At 55.5% G+C, this 23,123-nt stretch overlaps 1 protein-coding gene across 1 annotated transcript in view; it reads left to right on the top strand.

Moving 5' to 3' along the window:
• Positions 1-23,123, top strand: part of JADE2 (jade family PHD finger 2) — a gene marked incomplete at both ends in the record, with an annotated part of 73,271 nt that overhangs the window by 10,148 nt on the left and 40,000 nt on the right. Inside the window, one exon of the mRNA XM_082006211.1 lies at positions 5,504-5,661. Within this exon, the coding sequence (XP_081862337.1) occupies positions 5,504-5,661 (158 nt within the window). The remainder of the gene's footprint in view (positions 1-5,503; positions 5,662-23,123) is intronic.

The raw sequence follows: 23,123 nt of genomic DNA, 5'->3' as shown, positions 1-23,123 counted from the left end.
TGAATCGAACTCCTGCCTTGCAGGTCCCTGCCGGAACCACAGGAGCATCCTTCCCACACCAGACTGGATCCCAGTAAAGCATTGGGATGTGAAAATCGGAAGATGTGTTATACTTAATTAGCTTGTTTTTTTTGTTGTTGTTGTTTGTTTTTGGAGGTAAAAACAATACAGCTTTTGCTTCACAACAGCAAATTACAGAAATAACAAAAAATATTGGTGTATCCTTGGAGAATGCAATAGCTTTGGTGTCCCAGTGACTTTTCACGTTCCTGGACTGCTGGGACCGGCTGTCCTGGGGAGGCAGTCAGTCCAACATTGCAGACTGGTGGGCTGAAATGATGGGGAAGTGGTAGAGATCGGTAATACAGGCTTGCCTGGCCGGTGCGATGTGAGCGCCAAGGGTAGCTTAAAGACTTGCAGGCCTTGGGAGTGGAGCTGACCCCGAGCTGGCTGGCAGTGGTGGTGCTGGGACAGGAGGGGTGAACTCGAGTCTGTGACTACCCAGTAGTTCTTCAGTCCAGGGAGCAATAATTGCCCAGAAGTTGTTTCCCGCACAGAAAGATCCGGACGGGACTGCGCGTGCGATCAGGCAGCTTCTCCGCACGGCTGGTGGGACAGCCGGAGCAGCAGGACCTCTGTGTTGGACCTCCGGGGGAGGTCGGTGTCCTCCTCGGGCTGCTCTGGTAGAGCCTGGTCCGTGATGTGAGGTCGCTGTGGTCACACTGGGAGCTAACCTGGCACCCCGTGTATGAGCGGCACGGATGCGAGCCGGGAGAGCCGGCTGGGAAGCCGCGGTGCGCAGCCGCAGGGCTGCTTTGGGCACGGCAGAGGAGGTGAAGGAGGCTGCTGCATCGGCTGCTGCTTTCACGCCGTACTTGATGGTTTGCTGCTGCTTCCTCGGATACACTTGTGCCGAGGAACGGTGTCTTTAGGAGTATTTTTATCAACTCTTACTCTTAATCCATCACTTTACTATCCGCAGCCGCGTGTGTTTTGCGTGTATAATCCATTGTGCCGCAGGCAGTGTGGGCGGGCGGCGGTGGGTGCAGGTGGTGGGGTGCAGGCACGGTTCTGCCGTGGGTGCTGGAGCTGGCAAGGGCGAGCGAGAGGTGCAGCCCCTGGCCGGAGCTCCTGGGTTCGCCTCCCTGCTGCAGCTCCCGGGAGAACGTTGGGCACCTCATTTATGTTTTTTTGCCCTTGCCCTGCAACGCTCCTCGTTGCTCATCCGTGCGGCTGTGGGGTCAGCGGGGACCGCGAGGGAGGTTTTCTCCGTGTGCCTTTCTTCTGCCTGGGGTCTGAAGCTGCACGAGCAGGCCAACCCCGACTCCTAGTCCCTCTCGCTTGGAAGTATGAAGGCAAAAATACCTTGGGATTTTGTAACTTCATGTTCTTTTTCCCCATGTCCAAAGCTGACGCTAGCGAAGGGTGAGGCTGGCCCCTGGGCATCGGTGCAATGCATCTCCGAGCATCGCTGAAACCTGCCTGAGGTTCCCGAGCGAGCAGAGGTAATACAGTGAACCTCTTGGTTTGGCCACCTCTGTTGCCGGCAAATCGATAGGCAATAAACTGGATCCCGCTGCCGGGCTGGAAGGGGAGGACGGAGCCTGGGCAGGGCTGCGGCGGGGGCGCGGGGTGCGGAGCAGCTGAGCCTCCGAGACAATTTGTCGGCTCCTGCGGACAAGGAGAAACAGTAAACACTCCTATTGAGGGAAAATTGCTTGTTTTCTGGTACCCAACTTTCTCTCCACCGCCAGGTCCTCGGTTCATCAGTGCCCAATTTATCCTTTATTTGGTTTTCATAAATAATTCAGAAGAGTTTGAGTAGAATAATTGAGTCTTTTCCCAACCCTAATCCCAGACAATTCAAAACAAAAAGACATTTAGATTACAATTTCAGCGTATTAGCTGTTGGGAGATTTCCAGACAACTGATCTGCTTTCCTTTACAATTTCTGTGCCGTTCTATCATTTCTAAAGTGTTCTGCTTTGATAGTTAATAATTTGAGCATTTCCAGTTCTTCGTGAAAAGACAGAGGCATCGCTGTGATAAAGTGCGGGCGTGCATGCTGCCGTTAGATGGGCAAGCTTATCTGTTTTCCAAGAAGGACTAAGTAAATGAAGTAGTGAGATTGCAAATCCAGCCTGCGATGTGCCTTATCATCTTGAGGGAAATAGATACAATCGTGCTTATTTGGCTTAAAATTAAAACTAAGCCTCTACGCTGATGTGAGCCGAAAAGCCAGAAGGGATGAATTTGGGAAAGACGTAATGCAGGAAAACACGAGCCTGGGATCCACACCATGCACAGGGGAGAAATCGTACCGCGGGCTGGTCCCGTTGCTGCGCTTCTAGGCGCGGCGGTTTGCCGGAGGGTTTTGCATCTGCTGGGGGTGTTGGGAAGCATTGGTGAGGCTGGTCCTGCAGGGTCAGAGCGGAGGGGAGCAGCCTGGGATGCCCGGCCAGCTGCCTGTGCGATGCTGCCGGCGCGCCTGGACCACCGAAGCCGCAACCCCGCCAAACAGCCGGGAGCGCGAAAGAAAGAATCTAAGGAATAGCTATAAGCAAAGCGAAATGCTTTTAGTTTCTGACATGAGGATCGGGTGGAGCTGTTTCATTCCCAGCCCTCGGGGGACACACCAGAGCTCCCCAGCAGCGCCGCCGGCTCCTCCCCGGGCTGGTTGCACGGCGCAGGGCATGTCGGTGCAGGCTCCTCCGTCTCCTCTTCATCAGGAGGAGGAAGGTGATGGGCCAGGCGTTGACATAAATCTGCCATGGCCGGCCATCCCTGGTGTTACCTTGAAGCGATGGGGCCCGTCACCTCTCAGGCTGGCGCCTGGCGCTGCCTTTGCAAAAGAAGGTGGGGATCCTTGTTGGGGGTACGGCTCTGGAAACGGTGCTGCTGCGGTGGGTGCCAGCGCCCCGGCTTGGGGGGAGACCTCTGGGGGCAGGTTAAAAACACAGCTGGACTTTTCTGGGGGTCAGTTGCCCTGGAAAGGGCAGTCCCACGTCCCCCACCACTGCTCCTGCGCTGGCTGCCGGGTCTTGTGCCCTGCAGTGGGAGCACGAGCGTGCCTGCTGCCTGCTGCCCTGTGCTGCCTGCGGGGCCCTGCCTGCGCTGCCAGCGGCACGCTGGGCAGGTTCACGGAGGGATTGTGTATATTTGCCTGCCATGAGAGGGTGATGCCATGCCCCTGCGCCCCGTGACATTGAAGGGGGTGTCCTCAGGAGGCGGCTGAGTTGGCGGAGAGGGAGGTGGGGGGCACTTACATGTCAGCAGGGTCCAGCCTGGGGAGTTTCGAAAGCCTGCTGGGCGCCCGGCACCTTTGGAAACCGTTCCTACCTGGCTTTGCCCACGAATCCCCAGAGCGAGCGTCTCCAAAATAGTGTTTTCTCTAACAGTTTTGCAGACGGAGCGGTGTAGAAGTGCTGCGATGCTCCTGCCGCGGTGCCGGTGGCCGGCGCGGGGAGGGGGCCCCGGCCCCGATGCCGCCCTCGGCCACGCGTGGTCCAGGCGGGGGGGAGCCTCCCAGCCGCCAAAGCGAGGTGGTCTGGGGCGGGGGCTCTCGCTCCGTTGTCGTTGTCGGAGATGGGCGCCCAAACTGGGTCGCGGGGGTGCCTTTTGCCCGAGTTGTGACCCGGGCGATGCAGGGTGCCAAGAACGGGGCGCGTTTGTACGCTGGGTTTTAGAAAACGAGCTGCAGGAGGGTTACTTGGCTTGTTTGGATACACAGACACGTGGCGCTGGCAGGACTATGACATCTCACATATCCCGTCTCATGTTTAATATTTATCTTAATTTTTATTTTTTATTTAATTTCTCACACTGGCAGCACGGTACAAGATTAGCTTGACGTCTGTAACCGGGCATTTGTAGCACATGGAGACTTAAAGGAACCTGATCTTTCTCAAACTGAGCCTAATTCTGACTGTAATATGTAGGCTGTTAATTATGTTTATTGAAGGATGCGCTCAGACTGTGTCTGGCCAACTCAAATCAGGTTTATATAGACGTGGTCAAAAGCGTCTCCAAGCAGATGCGTCGGGGGGGAGGTACCAGTACGATTCAGAGAGGTCCCAACATAGAAAAGGTTGTTTACTTATTGTACTTAACTCTAATTGGGTTAGCAGCTGAGACTCCTGAGGATTAAACAAACTGACCTAAATACTGGTCTCAGTGGTCTTAGTTAATGTCTAGTTTCCTGCATCTCGGCCGATTCGGATTCCCAGATACTCTCTGAAGCCCGTTATCTTTGCATCGAAAGTGTAAAAGCATTTGTATCCTTTATTGTGGTTCTGACAAAGCAATAGTCATCGGGAGAACAGACGCTGCGAACAGATTAAAGAGCGTCTGAAGGGAACACCTGATCCGTCCTGGCCCCGCAGAAGTAGCGGGGATGGAGTGGACAGAGCGAGATGGTGTCCAGGCATGGCTGCTGGCACCGTCGGTTATTATTTCCGCTAATAGCAGATGGTAGAGAGGAGAAATCACCCATTTTCGTTTACAATTTATTTTTACGCTGCAAGAGGCAGGATTGCTCGAGTCATTGCTGTCAGGCAACCCTCTGGATGGAAAATGTTATTTACCGCACGGAGTTTTTTTGGAATGAGTTTTTCATCATAGTCTATTGATGGGAGACGCTGCAGGGCCAGAGGTGAGATGGAGAACGAGCCCATTTGCTGTCGGAGGGGCTGGAGGGTTTTTGTAGGGGAGGGGTCTGGTGTCGATCTCCCAGGAGGTTTATTGGGTCAGGAAAAATCTCCGTGTGTTTGGCTGTGGATGTGTGAGCAGGCGCTCAGGTCACCGTTTAGTCGGATATTTTCCAGCTCTAGCGTAACCCAGCCTGGCTTTATTTTGCCTTTTGCCCCTCGGTGTGCAGTCACCGCCGGAGCAGTCGAGCTCCGATGGGGTACCTGCTGCTTTTGGCTGTGCCCGCTCAGGGCAGTGAGGTGATGCGATAGCGACGTGAAGGTGCTCAGGGCGATGAGGTCAGTCGGAGTTTCCCACAGCTTCATTCATGTCAAGAACATCATTTCCCCCGATAAGGCTGAACGTGGAGAAGCCCAGCCGCCGTACACCCCTTGGCGTTGGGAGTAGGTGCTCGTGCGGCTATGCTGAAAACACTGATCCCTAAGAGAAAGCAGCCTGTCGCTTCTTTAGTTTAATATTCATTTTTAGCGCGTGTCTCGGCCGAGCTTGCGCCCTGCGGCTGGATTTCACATCTGCCTGGGCTAGGGGACCCTAGGGGGGCTGCGGCCACGGGGGCTCGGGCTCTCGGCACTGCCTGGCCAAGCAGGGGAGTCCCTGCCCGCACAGCCTGTTCTTCTGCCCACTCCTCGCCCTGGAGGTGACAAAACAATGCCCTGAAGCTGTGCCACTGGGGACGCAGGCACCCGCTACGCTGTCCCTTGGGGACCGTTTCCCCAGGGCACCCTCCCTGGGCGCGTGTGCATCCAGCTTCTGCCAGACCCCTTCACCCTGCCTGTTGGGTGTTTTTCCGATGCAGGTTTTCCGTACGGATCTGATAACAGCCATGAAGATCCCCGACTCCTTCCAGCTGAGCCCCGACGAGTACTACGTCCTGGCCGATCCCTGGAGGCAGGAGTGGGAGAAGGGTGTCCAGGTGCCGGCGAGCGCGGAGGCCATCCCCGAGCCCGTGGTCAGGTAAGCCAGCGGGGTCCCCGCCGTGGGGTCCCCTCTGCGGGGTCCCCTCTGCCTGGCAGGGTGCACACCGTCTCGGAGAGCATGTAAAAGGGGATGCTTGGGATCCCGGGCTTGCACAGGGATGCACGGGGACCTCCCGCCACACCCTGCCGTGGGCTGTTGCTTTCTGAAAGTCCCTCTTGTACGTGCCCGGCTTTTCTCGGCCGGCAGCGAGGAGCCGTGCCGGGCAGGCCAGCTCCTCGTTTGCTCTTGGTCTGGGGAATTGTAAAAAGACCTGATAAAATCAAAGGGAGGATAAAAGAAATACCAACAGAAAACCACCCGGAACGTCAGCCTCTGCCTGGCTGGTTGATGCGTCTCCGTCTAGAAACACGTGGCTGTACCGCTGGTGTTTCACAGCAGGGGTGCAGGAGTTGACCCTTAAATTAAAAACTTCCCTCCTTACGATGTAAGCTGTTTGTGCATATTGGAAACGTGACGGGCACGCCGAGATTCGGGGAGAAGGAGCCCGACAGAGAGGCAAGCATCTCCCAGACCTTGTGGAGACAACGTCTATTGGCCTAGATCGGTGCCTCATTAGCTATTTTAAAATAGAGAACTGAGTTTTAAAATAGACACTTAAACAGCTGCTCGGGCAGAAAAGAAACGCGGGGGAGCTGCTACCCATCCGCCGCATGCGGGGGATTATCCCAGGGCGGTGGCTGAAGCCGTGGGGCAAAGGCTGGTGCTGCCGGTGGGGGGGCCTGGACGGGAAGGGACCCCAAAACTCGCCGAGTCAGACCTGGAGGCTTGCAGGGTTGGACCCAGAAACTGGCAGGCTTGGACCCGAAAACTCATAGGGTTTGTAGGAGCTTTGCAGCTCTCGTGCGCTCGCTCGCGGCACAGCCCGCGACCCTGGGCGCGCATCCTGCAAAACAGTCGTGAAAGCATCGTGCCGGCGTGATGCTGGGGCTGCGCCTGGGAGCGGGGCGGCTGCGGGAGGATGCGTTTTGCCGAGGGATTTGGGCAGGGTGTGAAGCCTAGTGGAGGTTCCGCTTGTCCCACAGCAACAGCAGCTGCTACTGCAGCTGCCGACCCTGCTTCTGAAGTAAACTTTTGTGTACGCTCCCCTTCCTCCCCCGGGGAAAGCAGAGAAAGAAATGAAACTTTAATGAGCCTGAACACATCAAAAGGGAAGTTGTAAAGGGGGCTGTTGAGTTGATTTAATCCTCAGGAAAAAAAAAAAAAAAAAAAAAAAGGGGGGGGGGGGCGGAAAACCTCCTGTGTGTGGAATATCTTTTTTTAGTTGTCTTTGATAGCTAACCGCAGCCTGGACTCGCGAGCGCTCTGCTCCCCAGCTGGGGGCTCGCGCCGGTGCTATTTCCAGCGTGCCCATGTAAAGCCAGCCTGACCAGCGGTGCCGGGGGCTGCGGGGGCGCGGGGCAGGCTGCAGACCTGCCGCTCTGCTTTCCTCCAGGCCCTTGTTTTTGGGGGTCCCGGAGCAGCTCTGCCAGTGCCGCCTGTTCCCGCGCACTGGTGCAGGTCATCCCTCCCAGGTCCCCATCCCACCCTGTCCCGCTCCGTCACCAGCCTTTTCCCAGTACCTTTCACATTTTTTCGAGTCACTGTCATGTCTCCTCTCAGTCCTCTCTCCTCTAAACAGATCTGTTCATTTTAAGCTTCCATCAAAGGTCGTGTTTTCTGGAGTTGTGAACGTTTTTATCACCGACTTCCAGGCTTCTCCTGGTTTTGCCGACATCACTGTAGGGACGTGCCCACAGGCTTTGGGGAGGACATCAGACACCCCACTGCTGTCCGGTGCTGCCCAGTCACCTTGAGCTTGGAATTGACTCTGACCATCAGATCCTCCTCTGAAAAATTCCCTAATTCTAGGGTGGTTTTTTGCTCGTTTGATTATTCTCAAGCTCTGCGCTATTCCATAATCCTTGATGAATTGCCTCTTGCGATATTTCCATCTCTTTCTTCAATTCCTTGACACCGTTTTGAGTTCAAGCCTTGATCTCCAAAGAGTTTGTGGCTTCCCCTTCCTCGGAGTTAAATGCAGCAGACTGAGCAAGCCTCTTGGCTCTGCGAGGTCGCGGCACTGCCCACGGACACCGGGGAGCATCTCCTGATAGGCAGCATTGAAGCCTTGCGAAGTCAAGATGGGTCCCATCTGCTCCTCTCCTGTCCACGCATCGCAGAGGTCCCAGCCCACGTCGGATGGTTCTTATCCCGTGTTATTCTCTGTGTGCCTTCATAGAGATTGCTTATTTATGTGTTCCACTGGTTTCCCCCGAGTTTTCTTTTTTAAGGCAGATAACGTGTGTCTTCTTCTGGTCTTCTGCAACCTGACCTGTTTTCCATGACCTCTCAAAGATACTCGTTAGTGGCTCCAACACTCAGCTAATCTCAGGTGGATTTCTGCAGCCCCTCCAGGTTGCAAGACGCCGCGCTCACCCCAGGCTGCTCCTCCCGGGCAGCTGCGGGATCGTGCTGCTCACCCACAGCCTTAACTTTCCTCTCTTGTTGCTCCGTCTGTCTGTCCTGCATCGTGTCTCATCTGTCTGAACCATATCCCTTTGCTGGCGAGACGGCGAGCGTGGCCGGAGGGGCTTTGTCCTCGGACTGGAGCCTGTTCAGGATATTTTGTCTTTGCTAGTGCCCTGTCAGTGGAATGAAGAGCTCATTTTACAGCAGCATTGATGGTTGTGCCCGGTTTGTGGCCATGATGCACGGCCCGGGGGGGAGAAGTGGTGACGCTGCCAGATTTTTTTTCATCAGGGCAGCATCTCTCTGCGTGCCCACCAGAAGGCACAGCAGAGACGGGTGTGCTCCTCCCGAGCAGTTCTCCGGCCCGTAGCATCCCTGCCCTCAGTCTTTCCCCGCTTGGGTGTGCGCGTCGGAGGTGGAGAGCGCGGCGTTCGGGCCGTCCCGGAGAGAGGAAGACCGCGGTCGCTTCCGCACCGCCGGCGTTAGACAACTCCCCTTGCCGCCTGCCCTCCTTCGGAGAAACGGCAAGTATTTTTTCACGAGATGACTATATTTCATCTGCCTAAAGAGAGCAGCCTTATTAAAGGCCTTACAACTCCATTCACCTCCCTAGTTCAATTGCTTTAATTTGCCCCCATCTCCATCCCCAGCACACATACCCTCCGGCGGCAGCAAGCGGGGACCTCGCTGGTCCTGCCCAAGCTGCTGCTTTCGCTGCCCTGTGGGCTCCGCACCAGTTTCCCCCTTCGCTTCCGAACTTCCCTTTTTCCCTACTCAAACAAAAAAACCTCACATAAGCCTAACGGATCCTCCCTGCGTCAGATACGGGCAATCCAAATTCCTTTCTCTGCTGAAAAAAAATCCCAGCACTGATTTTTTTTTTTTTTTTTTTTGTAGACTGGGAAATTTGGAGCGCAGCAGCTGCCACCCTGCCTGGCTGTCGGGGCAGCGTTTGGCTTTTCCCCCCATCTCAGAGGTGTGACGCAGGGGTGTGACGGACCACCCTGCCCTCAGGTTTGCGGCAGCGGGGGCTGGATGCCCGCGGTAGCCCAGTCCTAACGCCGTCACTCCCGACAGCCATTTCCATGAGAAATTCCTAGAGGGGGAGAAGCCCCCGGAGCCCCGGGAGCTGCCGAGCAGGCAGGCGCTGCCTGCAGGGTGACACTGGCCCGTCATCCCGCAGCCCGGGGGTCGGGTTCCCGTGCTAAGCAGCAAGCGGATTTTGCAGCGGAGGGAGCGAAAGTCGCTTCCCGCTCCAGAGATGGCTCTCGCCCTCCGAGAGGTGCCTTGTACGCAGCCGCTGCCGCTCTTTTCATCTCCTGCCTGGGTGCTTGGAAACCAGCTCTTCCTACCCGCACCCTGCCTCTAGGTTTTGTGCCTCCAAAGCTGAAAATTAGATTTTTTGAAACATTTTATTTTTCTGGAGCTCTAAAATGTCAAAAGCTGGGGGTGAGGCGGAAGGGAAGAGCTGTATTTTAAGGAATGCTTTCCCCAGAAAGCAGCCCTCTCAAAATGCCTCCACTAAGAGCCACCTTAAACTCGAGGGTCCTTTCTAGGTTAGCGCAAATCGCAGTGCGGTTGCGAGGAAGGCGGCGGGGGAAGAGGTGCAGCATCCCTTGGCTCGGTGTCCCAGGGGGCATGGATGCTGCCGGTGGCCACCGCGTGCCAGGGTTATCGGGCAGTGCGGGAGATCGGCCGTTTCCTCTCCCCAATCTTCAGAGGGGTTTTTTGTTGTGTGGTAAAATGCCTGAGAACTGCCCAAAGCTTGAAGGGCTCCAGCGTGGCGAGAAAAGCCGCTTGCAGGCGGGTGAGAGCAGGGGAATGAGGAGTCGAGGCGAGTTTCCCTTCTCCTGGGCGGAGGGGGAGACGCATCCTCTGCCCGTGCGGCTCCAGGTCACCCGCCCTGGGATGTGGGTGGTGATGACACCGCATCCCAGCGACGACAGTGCATCCCACCGCTGTTAGAGCCTGAGGCCGAAGGGTCTCCGCTGGCTGTAAAATGAGCCCCGCTGTGAGCTCTGCAGTCATTTTACAGAAGGGTAAACCGAGGCATGGAGATTTCCACCGTGAAATCTGTGGTAGAGCCGGGTACGCGGTCCCAGTCTGGAGCGGGGCCACAGCTGGGCGCTGGATGCAGTGTTGGCTCATCTCATCATGGCTTGAGTTTAAGGATTAAGCGAGGTAAAGTAACGGGAAGAGTTATTGCAGCAGTCTCGGAGCATCGGGGCTGTGGGTACCACTGGAGTTGTAAGTGGGAAAGAGCAGCTTTAGATGAGCTTTGTCTTCCCGGAGTCACACCGTGATACACCCAGGAGCAAAGTGGGCCTTGCTGGTGTGCCGTGGACGCTCGTAGGAGCCCCTGTTGCAGTGGGCGTGCAGGGACCCAACCCACGCTCGTCCCTACCCGCTGGCGGTGCCGGTGTCGTGCCCGGCGGCGCGTTGAGCTAGCCCGGCGGAGAGCACCGCTCCATAAAGCGGCGGCACCTACGTGGAATTTTATGCACCTGTATGGGCTTTAATTCCTCCTTTATTTAACAATTTAACGTTTTTGGCGTGCGGCTCCTTCCCCGGGCGGACAGGGATGCAGGCAGGATCTAGAGGTGGCTCTTGGCTCGCGCATTAAGCCACATTAGTATGTGCTGTAGATTCTGTTTCCTGTGAATTTGCACACAGCGGGAGGATGAGCAGGAAGGCTGCTTCTTGCTGGCAGGCTTCCCAGATATTCTTGGCGTTGCAGATCTATACTTGCATCGTTGCTGTGGCCCTGTTTTAACAGAAAACAGAAAGTGCTGTGGCAACAGGAAGGCACAACCTCTGCGAGTACCAACTCAGTGATGGCGGCAGCGCCAGCACGCAGGCCGTCTGCCACGTCGGCACGGTGTTGGTGTCGGTGTCGCCGTCCCGTCCTCCTCCCTCGGGTCCCCTCTGGCCTCTCTCCTCCACCAGCCACGCACACAGGTAAAGCAGCTCCTTGCTGTGCTGCTGCGCATGCGTCGGAGCTGGCGCAGGGCTGTGCTCGCGTCGCGGTGTGGAGCTGCGTTCATCTCCTTCGAGCTCTGCTGCTCTTCAGTGGACTCCAGTCCCGTAAGGAGCTGCCCCAACATCTCCAGCAGGTCCAGCAGTTCTTTGAAAGGGTGCAGAGGGATGCTTGTGGTGCGGCTTTCCCATACCAGCAGGGCTCGTGCCGCACCATCGCGAGAGGAGGCACGCGGAGTGGGTCTGCGCGTGCGGAGCGGTGTTGGAGATGGATGTACTGGGGCAGGGAGAGGAACTAACTGGTGCACCAGTAATGGGGGTAGGACTGGGACACGTCCCTGCCCTTCTCCCCTCTGCTCCCAGCGAGCACACGCCTTGGCTCGTCCCAGCGGGGCTGGGTGCTGGATCCAGAAGACCCCGCGCGGGGAGGGAGCGGTTCCAGCAAAGGCAGAAAATGGCAGCGGGAGCAGTCTCGGCCGCGGCGTGGAGCGCGGCAGCGCAGCGGAGCTGCGGCCAGGCTGGCCCAGCGGCGGGGCGGCACGATGCGAACGTCCCAGCAACGCCTGGACGTCACCTCTCCTCTTCCTCCGTGTGCGGCAGGAGCCCTGGATGGCGGCCAGGCTGCATCTTCGCGGCAGCGCGGCTCCCAGCCCGGGGAGCGCGTTCCGAGGCTTCGTTCTCAGCATGTACTGTATGAACCAGCACACTTTGTTCTCGAGTGTTGAGATTGGACTTCCTTTCCTCGGTCGGCTGTTGACTCATCAGCAGCTTCCCTTGGGCTTTGCTGCAGAAGGGGCAGGCAGGATTCTGCAGCAGTTTGTGTATCTTTTGTAGCAGAGCTTTTTTTTCCTTTAACATGATCCTTTTTTTTTTTTTTCCCCCCTCCTTTCTTTTCTTTTTCCTTCCCTCCGGCTCAGCATGAAAAACGTGTGAGTTTGGGGCTTGTGGATGGCACGCTGGCGATTTTACAAAGGGCTATTTCTTGGGTCACTTACCCCCATTCTGTGGCTGCCTGCCCTTAAATACGCCTGGATTCTGGTATGCTTCAGAAATACATGTACGCTTCCCTTTCAAGATCTGAGACTCTGCTCTGATCAAAAGAAATAAAAATCCCAACCGCCCTAAGCCTAAATGTTTATATCACAAGCCCTGGGACGTGGGCGCCTGGGGAGAGGAAAGCTCGCTGCACGCTCCGCACGCTCCCGGGGACCCCGGGGTGACGCCTGGCCGTGGCGAGGACGGGCTGGCCGGTGGCACTGGTCAAGGGCAGCAGAAAAACCCCCCAGTGACGTAACATCGGTGAGTTCCCTCGGCAGCTCTGCCGCTGGGAAAGGGAGGTTTCCAGTCGGATCCGCTCAGGGATCCGAGCAAGCAGTGGGAGGGACGGGTTGTTTGCAGGGTGGTCTGTCCTGCCGGTCTTTTAGAGAGCTGATTTAAGATGGGGTGACTCTCCCATCGCAGCGGGTCGGTGGTTCGGAGGGTCTGGGCAGTGCGAGGGGGGTATCGGTGCTGTGGAGGGTTGTTAGTTCGTGCCCCGTGCCTGTGAGTGCTTTGCGGAGGAGTCAGTGTGATTTACTCTCTCTGTTACTTGTAATCGTGTCTGTTTTACAATCTGCTTGACAAGTTCTTGTGCGGGCTTTTGGCAAGTCCTCACCTTTATTGGTTTGACATGGGAAACGTGTTAATCCAGGCGGTTCTTACCTAGTACTCAGCCACTTGGACTTTTAAATGTTTGCTAATCCTCCCCGTGGATGCTTGTGGTTTATACTGGGTCACACACACACAAAGTCAGGTGTGTATTTCAGCAGTAAACGTATAGAACGAGCTCGGTGACAAGGTTTACGGCTCTCAGGGCGGCCTCCGGTTTGGTACAGCCTCAGGAGCCTCCACATCTTGCTCCATCACCTCCGCTCTCCATCCAGAACCGTGAATTCAGCGTATGGCCGGGCAAACCGTAGCGGATCCGCTGGCTGCTGCTTGCAACCGCAGCGGTAATTAAATCACCTTTTCATGATTTAGTGCACCTCGTGTTCCCATTGAACAAGAAACTATTACTCTTTTAAGTGCTCTTCAGAGCGATGGGAGGACCGGGACAGCCTGGCAGTGGGAATAGCTGCTCGGTTCTTGGTGCTGGTGTGGATAATCCTGTTGAATTCAGGTGAAGCCTGGATTGCTGGAAAGCGAGCTCTACCGTGTTCCCAGGACCTTGGTGAGGTGCAGAGGAGCTGGTAGGAGGGTTTTTTCAGGGCGCTTGAAGAAGACGTGGACAAGGCACCAAAACAAGCGTGGCTTGTGGACGGTGCAAGAGGCGGGGGGATCCCTCCTGGTTTTGAGGGATGGGCTGTGTGCTGCCTGAAGTGACTCGGCATCAGAACTGTTCTCGTGTGTTTCAGGGTTCAGCGTTAGTGCAGTGATTCAGAAGACATTAAAAAAGGCTGGATGCTGCCTTTTCCAGTTCCTCAAAGCTTTGCTTTCACTGGGTCGGTTTCGTGTAAGGAGACCCCCGCGACGGCACTGTGTTAATCACAGGAGTAGTCGTCTTCGTGCCCTCGGCGGTATTTGGAGCTTCCCGATGCCCAGCTCCGATAGCAGCAGGGTCGGGGGGGTTTGGCCAACTCCCGATCCGTGGCGCCTGGCACCCGCAGCCGCTGCGCAGAGCGTGGTGGGTGCAGAGGCGCTGCCGGCGCTGGCAGCCTCTGTCTCTGCTCCCCGTTAGTACGTGGATACAAACACAAGTGGAGCTGTTTGCGTTACTGAAATAATTCTGGAAACATTATCTGGCTGAGATAATCAATTGCAGGTGCTTTAACGCTAGTAACTTGGCTTAAGTTACATAAAGAAGCAACATTTTTTGTCTTTTTATATCCAGAAAACATACGCTCAGGTGCCCTCGGCTTCCCTAGTAGCAATCCCAAGATATATATTGCTTAAATGGAAATGAGCAGAATACTAGTCACCTGCTGGCTGGGGTTGGAGAAGGTTGGCGTGCCGCAGGAGTCCCTGGAGGGCCACCAGATAGGTCAGTGGTGCTCTGGGAGATGGAGGAGGACAGCACCCGTGGGTGCTGGTGTCAGTGCTGGCCCTGCCCTGGTCGCCCGCAGGGAGCAGATGCTTCCTGAGCATCCTCTGCAGCGGCGCCGGTGCCGGGGGCCACTGGGTTTTGCTGGGTTTCGGAGCCAAAAGGGTCAGAACCCCCTCATGCTGCCTTTGATAGCACCGTTAAGGCTGAACGGCGCAGAGAGCAGAAGGGGAAAGGAATACGAAGATCCTTGCACGGCGTCAAAAATAATGTGTGCATTTTGCTCTCAGCCCAGACGCTGCTTTTGTCTCGTCGACCAGAAAAACATCTGCGTTTTGTTGTTCCAGCCGGCCCGCCAGCAAAGCGCTGCCTGGCCATCGCTGTCCGTCCCTGCGGCCGTGGTTTTCTTCCGCACGGGAGCTGTGCCGACGAACCCGCTGCGAAATGGTGCCCGTCCTCTTCTCCGCCTCGCGAAGGCAGATGCTGCTCTGCAACTCCCCAGCGCCGCACCCGGGCACTTCTTCACCGGGTCCCTTCCCCAAAAATAATTTTTTGGGCGCTGGAATCGGAGTTGAGACTTAAATAATTCATTTGTTGAGCTAAATCTCAGTGAGATTTAGGCTGGAATATAAACGTGAGAAAGACAGGGACATCAACACTCTGGTCTTTATCTAGTCTGCCGAGTATCGGGCTTTTTATGTGGTGATAAACAGCTCAGAAGCGAAATTGGAAAAGCTGTCTGGGTTTAACAAGATGGCTGTTTAGTGCCTCCTGTTCACTTGTTTTCCTCTTTTTATCACATCAAAGAAGAGTGAATCACTTTCTCCGTAGAGGATTACATTATTCCAGAGGCCTGGAAGGACCCGCTCTGGTTACAGGCTGTTAGTGGAGGAGATTTTAGATGGAGAGGGGAAAATGGAGCGTTTTTCTTACTGCACCTGTTAATTGCAATTTGGAGCTTCAGTTGCATTTCTGTAAAACTTCCAGAGCCTGCCTGTGTAAACCCCCAACCGCCCGCAGCACCTGAGGGGCCACCCTACCCCATCCGTGACGTCTTGCTCAGAAACGGGATTGTCACAGGGGGATTTCCAAACCCAAACAGCCAGACTCTGGATGGTCCCGGAGCCAAAAGGAGTTTCCCGGCCGGGATGTGCGCGTGGTGCCGGCAGCCGCAGGCGGGGAGGCTGTGCCCTGCGGAGCTGCGCGGCGCCTGCCGCTGTACGCTCCCGGTCACCGAGGGTGTCGTAAAAGCTGGTCGTGATCATTTCTAATATTCGCTACTTGGAAAGCGCCGAGTGTCTGGGGTTCAGCTGGAAAAAACAACAGCTAAAGGGATGGCGGGTGTAGCTGAGCCGCGCTGTCCTGGGCTGGTCCCTGCCTGGCGTAGGACGCTGGGATCCCCGATGCATCCCGGGGTCCCCGATACATCCCGGGGCCCCTGACGCATCGCGGGGTCCCTGACGCATCTCCAGCACAGGAGGGATGGGGTGTGCAGCAGCCACCCAGGCATTACGTCACCCGGCGCCGCACTCACTGGCTGCCGGTACCCGGAGGGCAGGACGCTGCCGCAAGCGGCGTTAACCCTTTCCTGAGCATCCCGAGTGCCACTTGGGTAGCACAAAGGGACCTCGGCGGGGCTGAGCGTTGGCCACCGGGGTCTGTGCAGTTGGGGGGTGCCTTCTGCACACGGGTGCTCCTGCCGCAGGAGTTTGGTGGGTCCTCCCGGGGCCAGAGCCAGCTGCTTTATTCCCCGCAAACAGCAGCAAGAAGCCAAACGAGAGCTTCAGAGCTGAACCGTTACCACCTCTGTAGGTTTTTGGGACAAGCAGCTTACAAAATGCTTGGGTTACACCAGAGGGTAGTGCCAGCCCAGCCGTGCATCGCCCACATCAGCAGTGGTGGTGATGAGCCGCGCGGTTGTGCCGGGCTGCTTGCTTGAGCACGGACGTACACGGGAAGGGCTGGTGTTACGTCACCTGCATCAACTTTTTTTGCTGGAAATGTGCTTGTTACAGGCTCTGACGCGAAGGTAGCCTATGAAGCGCACAAAGTGGGGTGGCAGACCAGGCCACCAGGTGGGACAGGCACTGCAGGTTCCCGTTCCAGACCCACCTTTGGCCCCCGGGGTGAGCCCTGCGCCCGCGGCCGCTCTGTCCGTATGAATTTTTGTGGATCTGCAAAAGTGTCACCTCTCTCCTCCCTGGGACCAGCCACCTCCAAGCCCTTTCTCCGCCCCATCACACAGGAGGACGTGTTGGCAGACGCCGGGTACCAGTGGTCGCTCCTGCGGGGTCCCGGTCTCTGGTTTCAGGTCTTCTGCCAGCGGCTTGTGCTGGGGGGAGAGCAGGGTGCCCGCAGGGCTGTGAGCTCTCAAGCACCCCGCGCTGGTCACAGGGGTGCTCCCCATGTCACCTGGAGCATCTTCGGTCGAAGAGGGGAGCGGTGAAGCGCACAGGCACCCGTTAGCACCGAGACTTGGATCCTAACGATGCTTTTAGGCTACTCATCCAGCCGGTCCAGGCAGCTTGCATGCCAGTCTGAACACCAGGCCAGCTAATTTAAAACCTAACCCATTTAATATCTTGGCGTTCCCTTTCTTTGAACCCAGCCTTAGGAGTATAGTTTTTGGCTCATGGTTTTACAGACTTTAATAGAAGCCATAGAAGTAGAGTAAGTAGGCGTAACACGGTCCGTAAAACTGAGCCTGGGTACGCTGAGGGTCACAAAATCTCGTTTGTGAGTGGTAGCTTGTTACTGTGACCATCCACCCCCATCTGCAGCCCCGTGCTTCGCCCGTATGCCACCAGGCTCTTCTTCTAACATCTTATATTCCACTCTGCTATCGAGAAGCCATAGCACCTATAAAATCTATTCGCTTAAGTTCATAAGAAGACTGGGCATCTGGCCTGCTAGGTACTATTTTAATAAACAGACGATTAAAATTATCCCTTTAAATTGCCTTTTTAAAGTCGTCGTGTGCCGCAGGAGAATTCTCCCATGAGTGGAGCTGGCGGTAGGAACAGTATCGGCATCCGCTGAAGGTTGCTGGCAGAGTTATATTTCCAGTGACTTTCCTAAGCTGATTTATTTATGGACACTGGACAAGACTAATTTAGAGTGGAATGTAGGTAAAGAAAAGATGACTTACTAAAGCCTTCCTTGTAATAAAATTAAGTATTTTCAGAAGAGAAGCACTACACAGGATTAATTACTTCTATCTAGTATGTTAAAAGGGAGCATATAGAAAAAAATGCCTTCTCCTTTCAGCCGAGTGAAGCACTCGGTTTACAGGGGTGAGATTAACCGTGGGAATTTGCTGAGTGTATTTTATTACTGCACAATCTTCTCCAGGGATAGATGTGATCCTCCAGAGTGTTGGGGTCCACTTACTCCTTTTCTTCAAGTGCCCTTGGGACCCACTTTCAGACTAATGGCCTCAGGTTTGATGTGCTTCTCAGGCTGATCCCAATTTTCAGCCTTTTGTTTAAACAAGCCCTTGATTGATACAGCTATTTTTTTTAAACGCTGTGTCTCTGTCTGGATGGATAAACAAAGGAGTCAATGCTCCTCCAGCGTAATCGAGCTTCCGCAAATGGTTTTGCCTGCGCCGTGCTTTGCCGTGATGGTGCAGGGAGAGCCGCAGCATCTCGGTGGTGGCACATCGCCGCCGAGGGGAGCTGCCTTGCTGGAGTGCTCTGGCTTAAGAAGGGCAACCAAAGTCACCAGCCGCTCGCCCGGGGTCTGCGAGTAGTGACTTACCTCACGGTCCCGAGTCTGCTGCGTTCGGGTGCTCCGTGCGGTGCTGAGACGCAGGCGAAGCCGTCGTGTGCCCGTGGAGCTGGGTAGGTCCATCCCTCCCCAGCCCCGCATCCCCCGCCGCAGGGGCTGGGGCGGTGAGCCGGCCTTCGGGGGGATGGCGCGGGGATGCTGGGGAAGGGCTCTCGCAGGGCGGGGGGCCAGGGCACCTCACGGCTCCCCCAGATGTTTGGTGGCACCCTCGAGAAGCTGTTAGCCGGGACCGCGTTTTTTCCCCAAGAACAGCATCGTTCGGGGGCCTGATGCTGTGCTCTTCAGCAGCAAAGTGTTTCTTTCTTATTTTCGGTAGAAACAGGCTTTTTACCTGAGTAAAACTTCAGGGTCCAGTGGAGAGGTTTCTGCTTGAATTTTTTTAAGGTATTTTTGAGATGAAGAAAATCCTCGTGTGGCTGTGACAGGGTGATGATGCCCTGTGATGCACCAATGTTGTACTAATGAATTTTCAGGCCATGCCTAACGGCATGGCGGTAGGAACAGTATCAGCATCCGCTGAAGGTTGCTGGCAGAGTTGTATTTCCAGTGACTTTCCTAAGCTGATTTATTTATGGACACTGGACAAGACTAATTTAGAGTGGAATGTAGGTAAAGAAAAGATGACTTACTAAAGCCTTCCTTGTAATAGAATTAAGTATTTTCAGAAGAGAAGCACTACACAGGATTAATTACTACTTTCTGTAGTGTTTTAATTTCCTGCTTTGGCATTATTTATCTTCTCCCACCTGCCCAGTTTGGTGCGTTTAAGACCTTCCCCACTGGGGTGTGAGCCACCCCAGCCTCACAATGCTTTCCATCCCCAACCCAGGGTCACACTGGAGATTTTTGCTTCTCTCAATGCCCCCTGCGCATCACAGAGCCTCGGAAGCTCAGGACCTTGCCTCGTCCATGTGCTTCATAACACGTGGTTAGCTACCCGAGAGTCTTTTGCTCTAGTTTGGGTTGAGAGAGGTGGTTTGGGGAGCATGTTCTTGCTTTTCACGCAGACCCGGTCCGGGTGGGCTGGCTGGACGTGCCCTGCACAGGGTCCCTGGCTGCAGGGATGCTCCTGTGTCACTGTCACCGTTTACGTGGAATGTGCCAGGGCTGATACAACCTGGGGCTGAGCACGTCTTGCCTTTTTGAACCAAGACTAGGGATGAATAACTAAGGCATCGAAACTCTCGGGGAACGGGAAAAACCCTCGAACACGCATGAAATTCCTTCTGTGCTGTGGCCATCTGCTTGTGCAGGAGCTGGCCCCAGCAGAGACAGCCGGGCAAGCACCAGTGAGCTGGGCTGGTGAATTCATGCCCGGGCAATGAATTTCCTAGCACTGCTTTTGCTGTTTACCTCACTACTTCTGCTTTTGTAAAAAGGAAATAATTTTCTGAACAAGCCAACAGAGGCCCTGCGATACCAATAAAAGGAAACGGGAAAACTGGTACCTGAGGTAATTAAGAGCTTGACTTTTGCTTTCTCTCTGAGAAAGGAAAAATCGATGGAGCGCCCGGGCGGCTGCGTTGGTGCTGTCAGCAGGACGGGGCGCGGGCGCTCTCCCGAGCCGAGGCAGATGCCATGGCACAGCACGGCCATGCCGCTGGCTCTTTTCAAGGGTGGGGGACAGCTATTTTCACCAGTCTTTAGAAAATCATCACCTCAAGCATGTGCCTGCGTATTGCCAGACTCCTCCGGGCACCCGCTGCCCGCCACGGCCCTGGCAATGGCGGTGGGCATCCCTTGTCACCCACGTTCGCACCACGGGCGGCGTCTTGCCATCCTGAAGCAGGTGGGAAGTCCTGCATCTTCCCCACCACACCTGAGGCCGCAACGGCGGGGGGAAACTAGAAAGCGAGGCTAGAAATAAGAAAGGAGGGTTGATTCCTACGGGATCACTGATGCCTGAATCGGGGGTATGGAGAATATTAGCACGTCATGCAAAATCCACCCCAAAAATTGTGTGAGTTGGTAGTACGTGTGCAGACATCCTCGTCACCCTGCCTGGGTTTTTCTTTTTCCGCTGAGCAGCTGTTTGGAAACAGGGATGTTTCCGAAGGGATTAAGCCCCGTTTCTGCATGCCAGCGGAGCCCTGATGACATCCCTGCCAGCCCCAGCTCTTGGAGCCTGGCGGGAGACGGGCAGGAGATGCTGGCGAAGGCAGCCTCGTTTCTTCCCTTTTTCTAGGGATGTTTTCCCTTTTTCTGGCTGTGTTTGCGCTGCGGCGTGGAGCACAAAGGAGCACAAGGCTTACAGCTTTCCGGGCTCCAATTTTCTTGATGTTATTGTAGATGAGGAGGGGTGCACAGCACGGTTGGTTTTCTATATTGCTGTAAATCAGGGCACGGGTTCTTCCAAAGGATTTCTCTCTTTTATTAAATTGTAGGATTTCTTCCACCGTTTCTCCTAGCCCAAGGCAACTGTCTCTGCAGTCATTGATCTTTACATCTGAACACCAAGAAGCTCTTTGCTGGTGTGTTAGCATGTGTCAGGGAGGAACAGGCTGCTTTTTAGGAACGCGATTTTACCCACTAAAGCAAATCCAGGAATCGACGGGAGGCTGTGCACCTCCGGGCATCGCGTCCTGCTTATTCTTCCCAAAGGCTCGGGGTGTCCCATGCGATCCCCCGGCACCTGGCAGCCTCCTGCACCCCTTGGGGCGGGAAGGACAGTCACCGTAGCCTCTCGTACGGTTTGCCGAGTCGTTTGCGAGCCATAAAAACCTCGTGTTTAACCAAGCGCGGCCGATGAGTCGGGGGTTTGATCCGGACCAGGCTTCCAGCAGGTCTTTGCAGGGTTACACAAGCTGCTCGCTGTATAAAGAAAGGATTTTGCAGCTATTTCTGAGGTGCCGTGGGGCAGCAGGTATCGGCACCGCGCGAGTCACAGCTTGGAGCCGCCCCGCAGGGCAGAGCGTGCGGACGGAAGGCGCTGCCGTCCCTACGGAGGTGCAGACTGGAGTCCCATCTCCCACCGGCGCAGGTCGGGTGTAGCTACGCTGAAGTCACGGAATCCACGTTGGCAGCAAACGCTCCGGCTGAGCCGCTTCGCTCTTCCCTGGCTGCTCGGCCTCAGAGGCTGGTTGGCGGCAGGTTTCATGCCCAGGGGCTCGGTGGGCTGCAGACCGTTAGGGATGTCGTTCCTTCTTCATCTCTGCCCTCGGTTATGGACGACGGGCTTTGGGGTTAGAGGTTCTCCTCCAGGCACCTTCTTTGTGCGGTTTATTTTATTTAATTAATTTATTTAATAATAAATACATACTTACTTCATTTCTGACCTCCGCGGTTTGCTGGTATTTGAAATGGTGAGAACATGGCACGAAGATATCGGAGCAGCCCCGAGTCCAAGTAAACGCTGGGGGGATGCCAGCCCGTGCTGCCGGATGGGTGCCCATGAAGAGGAAACTCCAAAAGTAAAGTTTAGTGGTTCTTTTCAGCAGATACATTTCATATTAATACTTCTTCCTTACAGGTCTAATCAATAATTAGTAACGGAAGCAAACTGCGGCGAGATCGAGCCGTGCAGGCAGCGCGGTGCTGCGGGAGCCCAGTGCCGCAGCACTTCCCGACCCTCCCCGAGACGTGTGTTTCCAGACGGTGGGAGGCTCCTGCCATCGCTGCGTTGGCACGTTTCGAACCTTGTAGCTGAGCGCCAGCGAGCACGTGGAGTGCGCCGTTAGATCTTTGCATCTTAATTAATTTGCTCTTCATCATCAGTGACGTGGTGAGAAGCAAAGAGTCGCCCGGTGAATTGCAGTTCCCGTTAAAGCGAAGCAAATTCCGTTCGGTGGCGCGGTGTTAGGAAGGGACGAACGCTGAGCTTCCGAGCTGGCCGTGCCGTTATCATCAGTGACCTCATGAAGCTTGCTGCGATCTCTGCGTCACCTGGGTCAGTGCAAAGCCAGGACCTGAGAGTCCGAACACCCATCCAGGTTTTGGGCGGCTCTGTGACCAGGGAGAATCACTCGTCTCCCACCTCCGAGCATCAGGTTCAGCAAAAATCCCTTTTCCACGAGACACTGCGGTGGCCGCAGACGCGTGTCGGGGCTGGCTGGCCTGGGCGTGGGCGCACGGCGTCCTGCACGCCCGCAGCCCCGGGGACGCGGTGGCTCGGCTCTCGGCGGGCGGTGCGGTACGTACCGCGTTACAGATAACCCAAAGAGATTTCTCCAGCTGCTGTCAGCATCCTTACCAGACTAAGCGCGTTTCAGCGGCTGTCGATGCAGTAATACAGACATACAGCCCTGTTCAGGCTGCCCCTTTGATACGGAGTCGGAGCGTTAATCTTTGCACTTTTAGGCCAGGCTGAAAACGGCAGCTCCTTTCTCCCGCCGCCCCGAGCATCCCCGGCTGGCCCGGTGTCAGACTGTCTCCTGGTGCAGCCGGCTGTTCGGCACGCAGCTCGTGTAACTCGGCTTAATGAAGGCTTACGGCACTGTCCCCCGCCTGCCCAGGCAGCTCTTTCCAACAGGAATATTCATCGCGCTTGGAGGATTTTCTTTTTTTTTTTCTCAACGGCTTTGAGCTTTCTCCCGTGAGCCCCCTGCGCCGAGCCTGCTGCTGAGCCCCGAGGGCCCGGCACCTCGCAAAGCTGAGCTGGGCCGGGGCTCGCGGGAAGGAGGGGTTCGGTCCTTGGACCAACGCACGTTGCGCCAGCGGCTCCTGTATATTTTAGGGGGTTGAGGGCTCCTTAGATGAGAGTCCTGAAGCCTGACCGGAGCATGCTTAGTTTCAGTGTTATTACTGTTGTCTGCTTTAAATACAGACGTTACTGAATCCCCAAGCCCTGTCCTAGATTACACTGAGCTCGTTTTAAAATCTGGGGGCCGAGAGCTGGCTTTTTCATGGGGTTATTTTCAGATCCTGAGGTGAAATTTGGAGACGTCCTCAGGGCGTTAGGGCACATCTTTATTTTCAATTTAGGGTTGGAGAAAATAAGACGAGCGAGGCAAAACCCCCACCCTTCTTGATGATTCTCTCTCTGAGCAATCAAATTACTGCTTCTCCTGCGGGTGGCTCCGGAAGTGCCTCCGATGGTCATGACCGCAGAGGACAGCAATTAAACTATGTGTCTGGGTCCAGAGAAACTCCAGGTTCATTTTCCTGCCCTGCCACAGATTTCCTTCCCGACCTTGGGCAAGGCAGGTAGGATCCGTTTCTCAAGGGCAGCTGAGATTTCTTCCCTTGGTGCTTACAGACCTCGGAGCAT

Source organism: Phaethon aethereus (genome assembly GCF_964289735.1).
Source record: "Phaethon aethereus genome assembly, chromosome: 14".
Taxonomy (NCBI): domain Eukaryota; kingdom Metazoa; phylum Chordata; class Aves; order Phaethontiformes; family Phaethontidae; genus Phaethon; species Phaethon aethereus.
The sequence above is the reverse complement of the archived record's forward strand: the minus strand, read 5'-3'. Positions and strand labels throughout refer to the sequence as shown.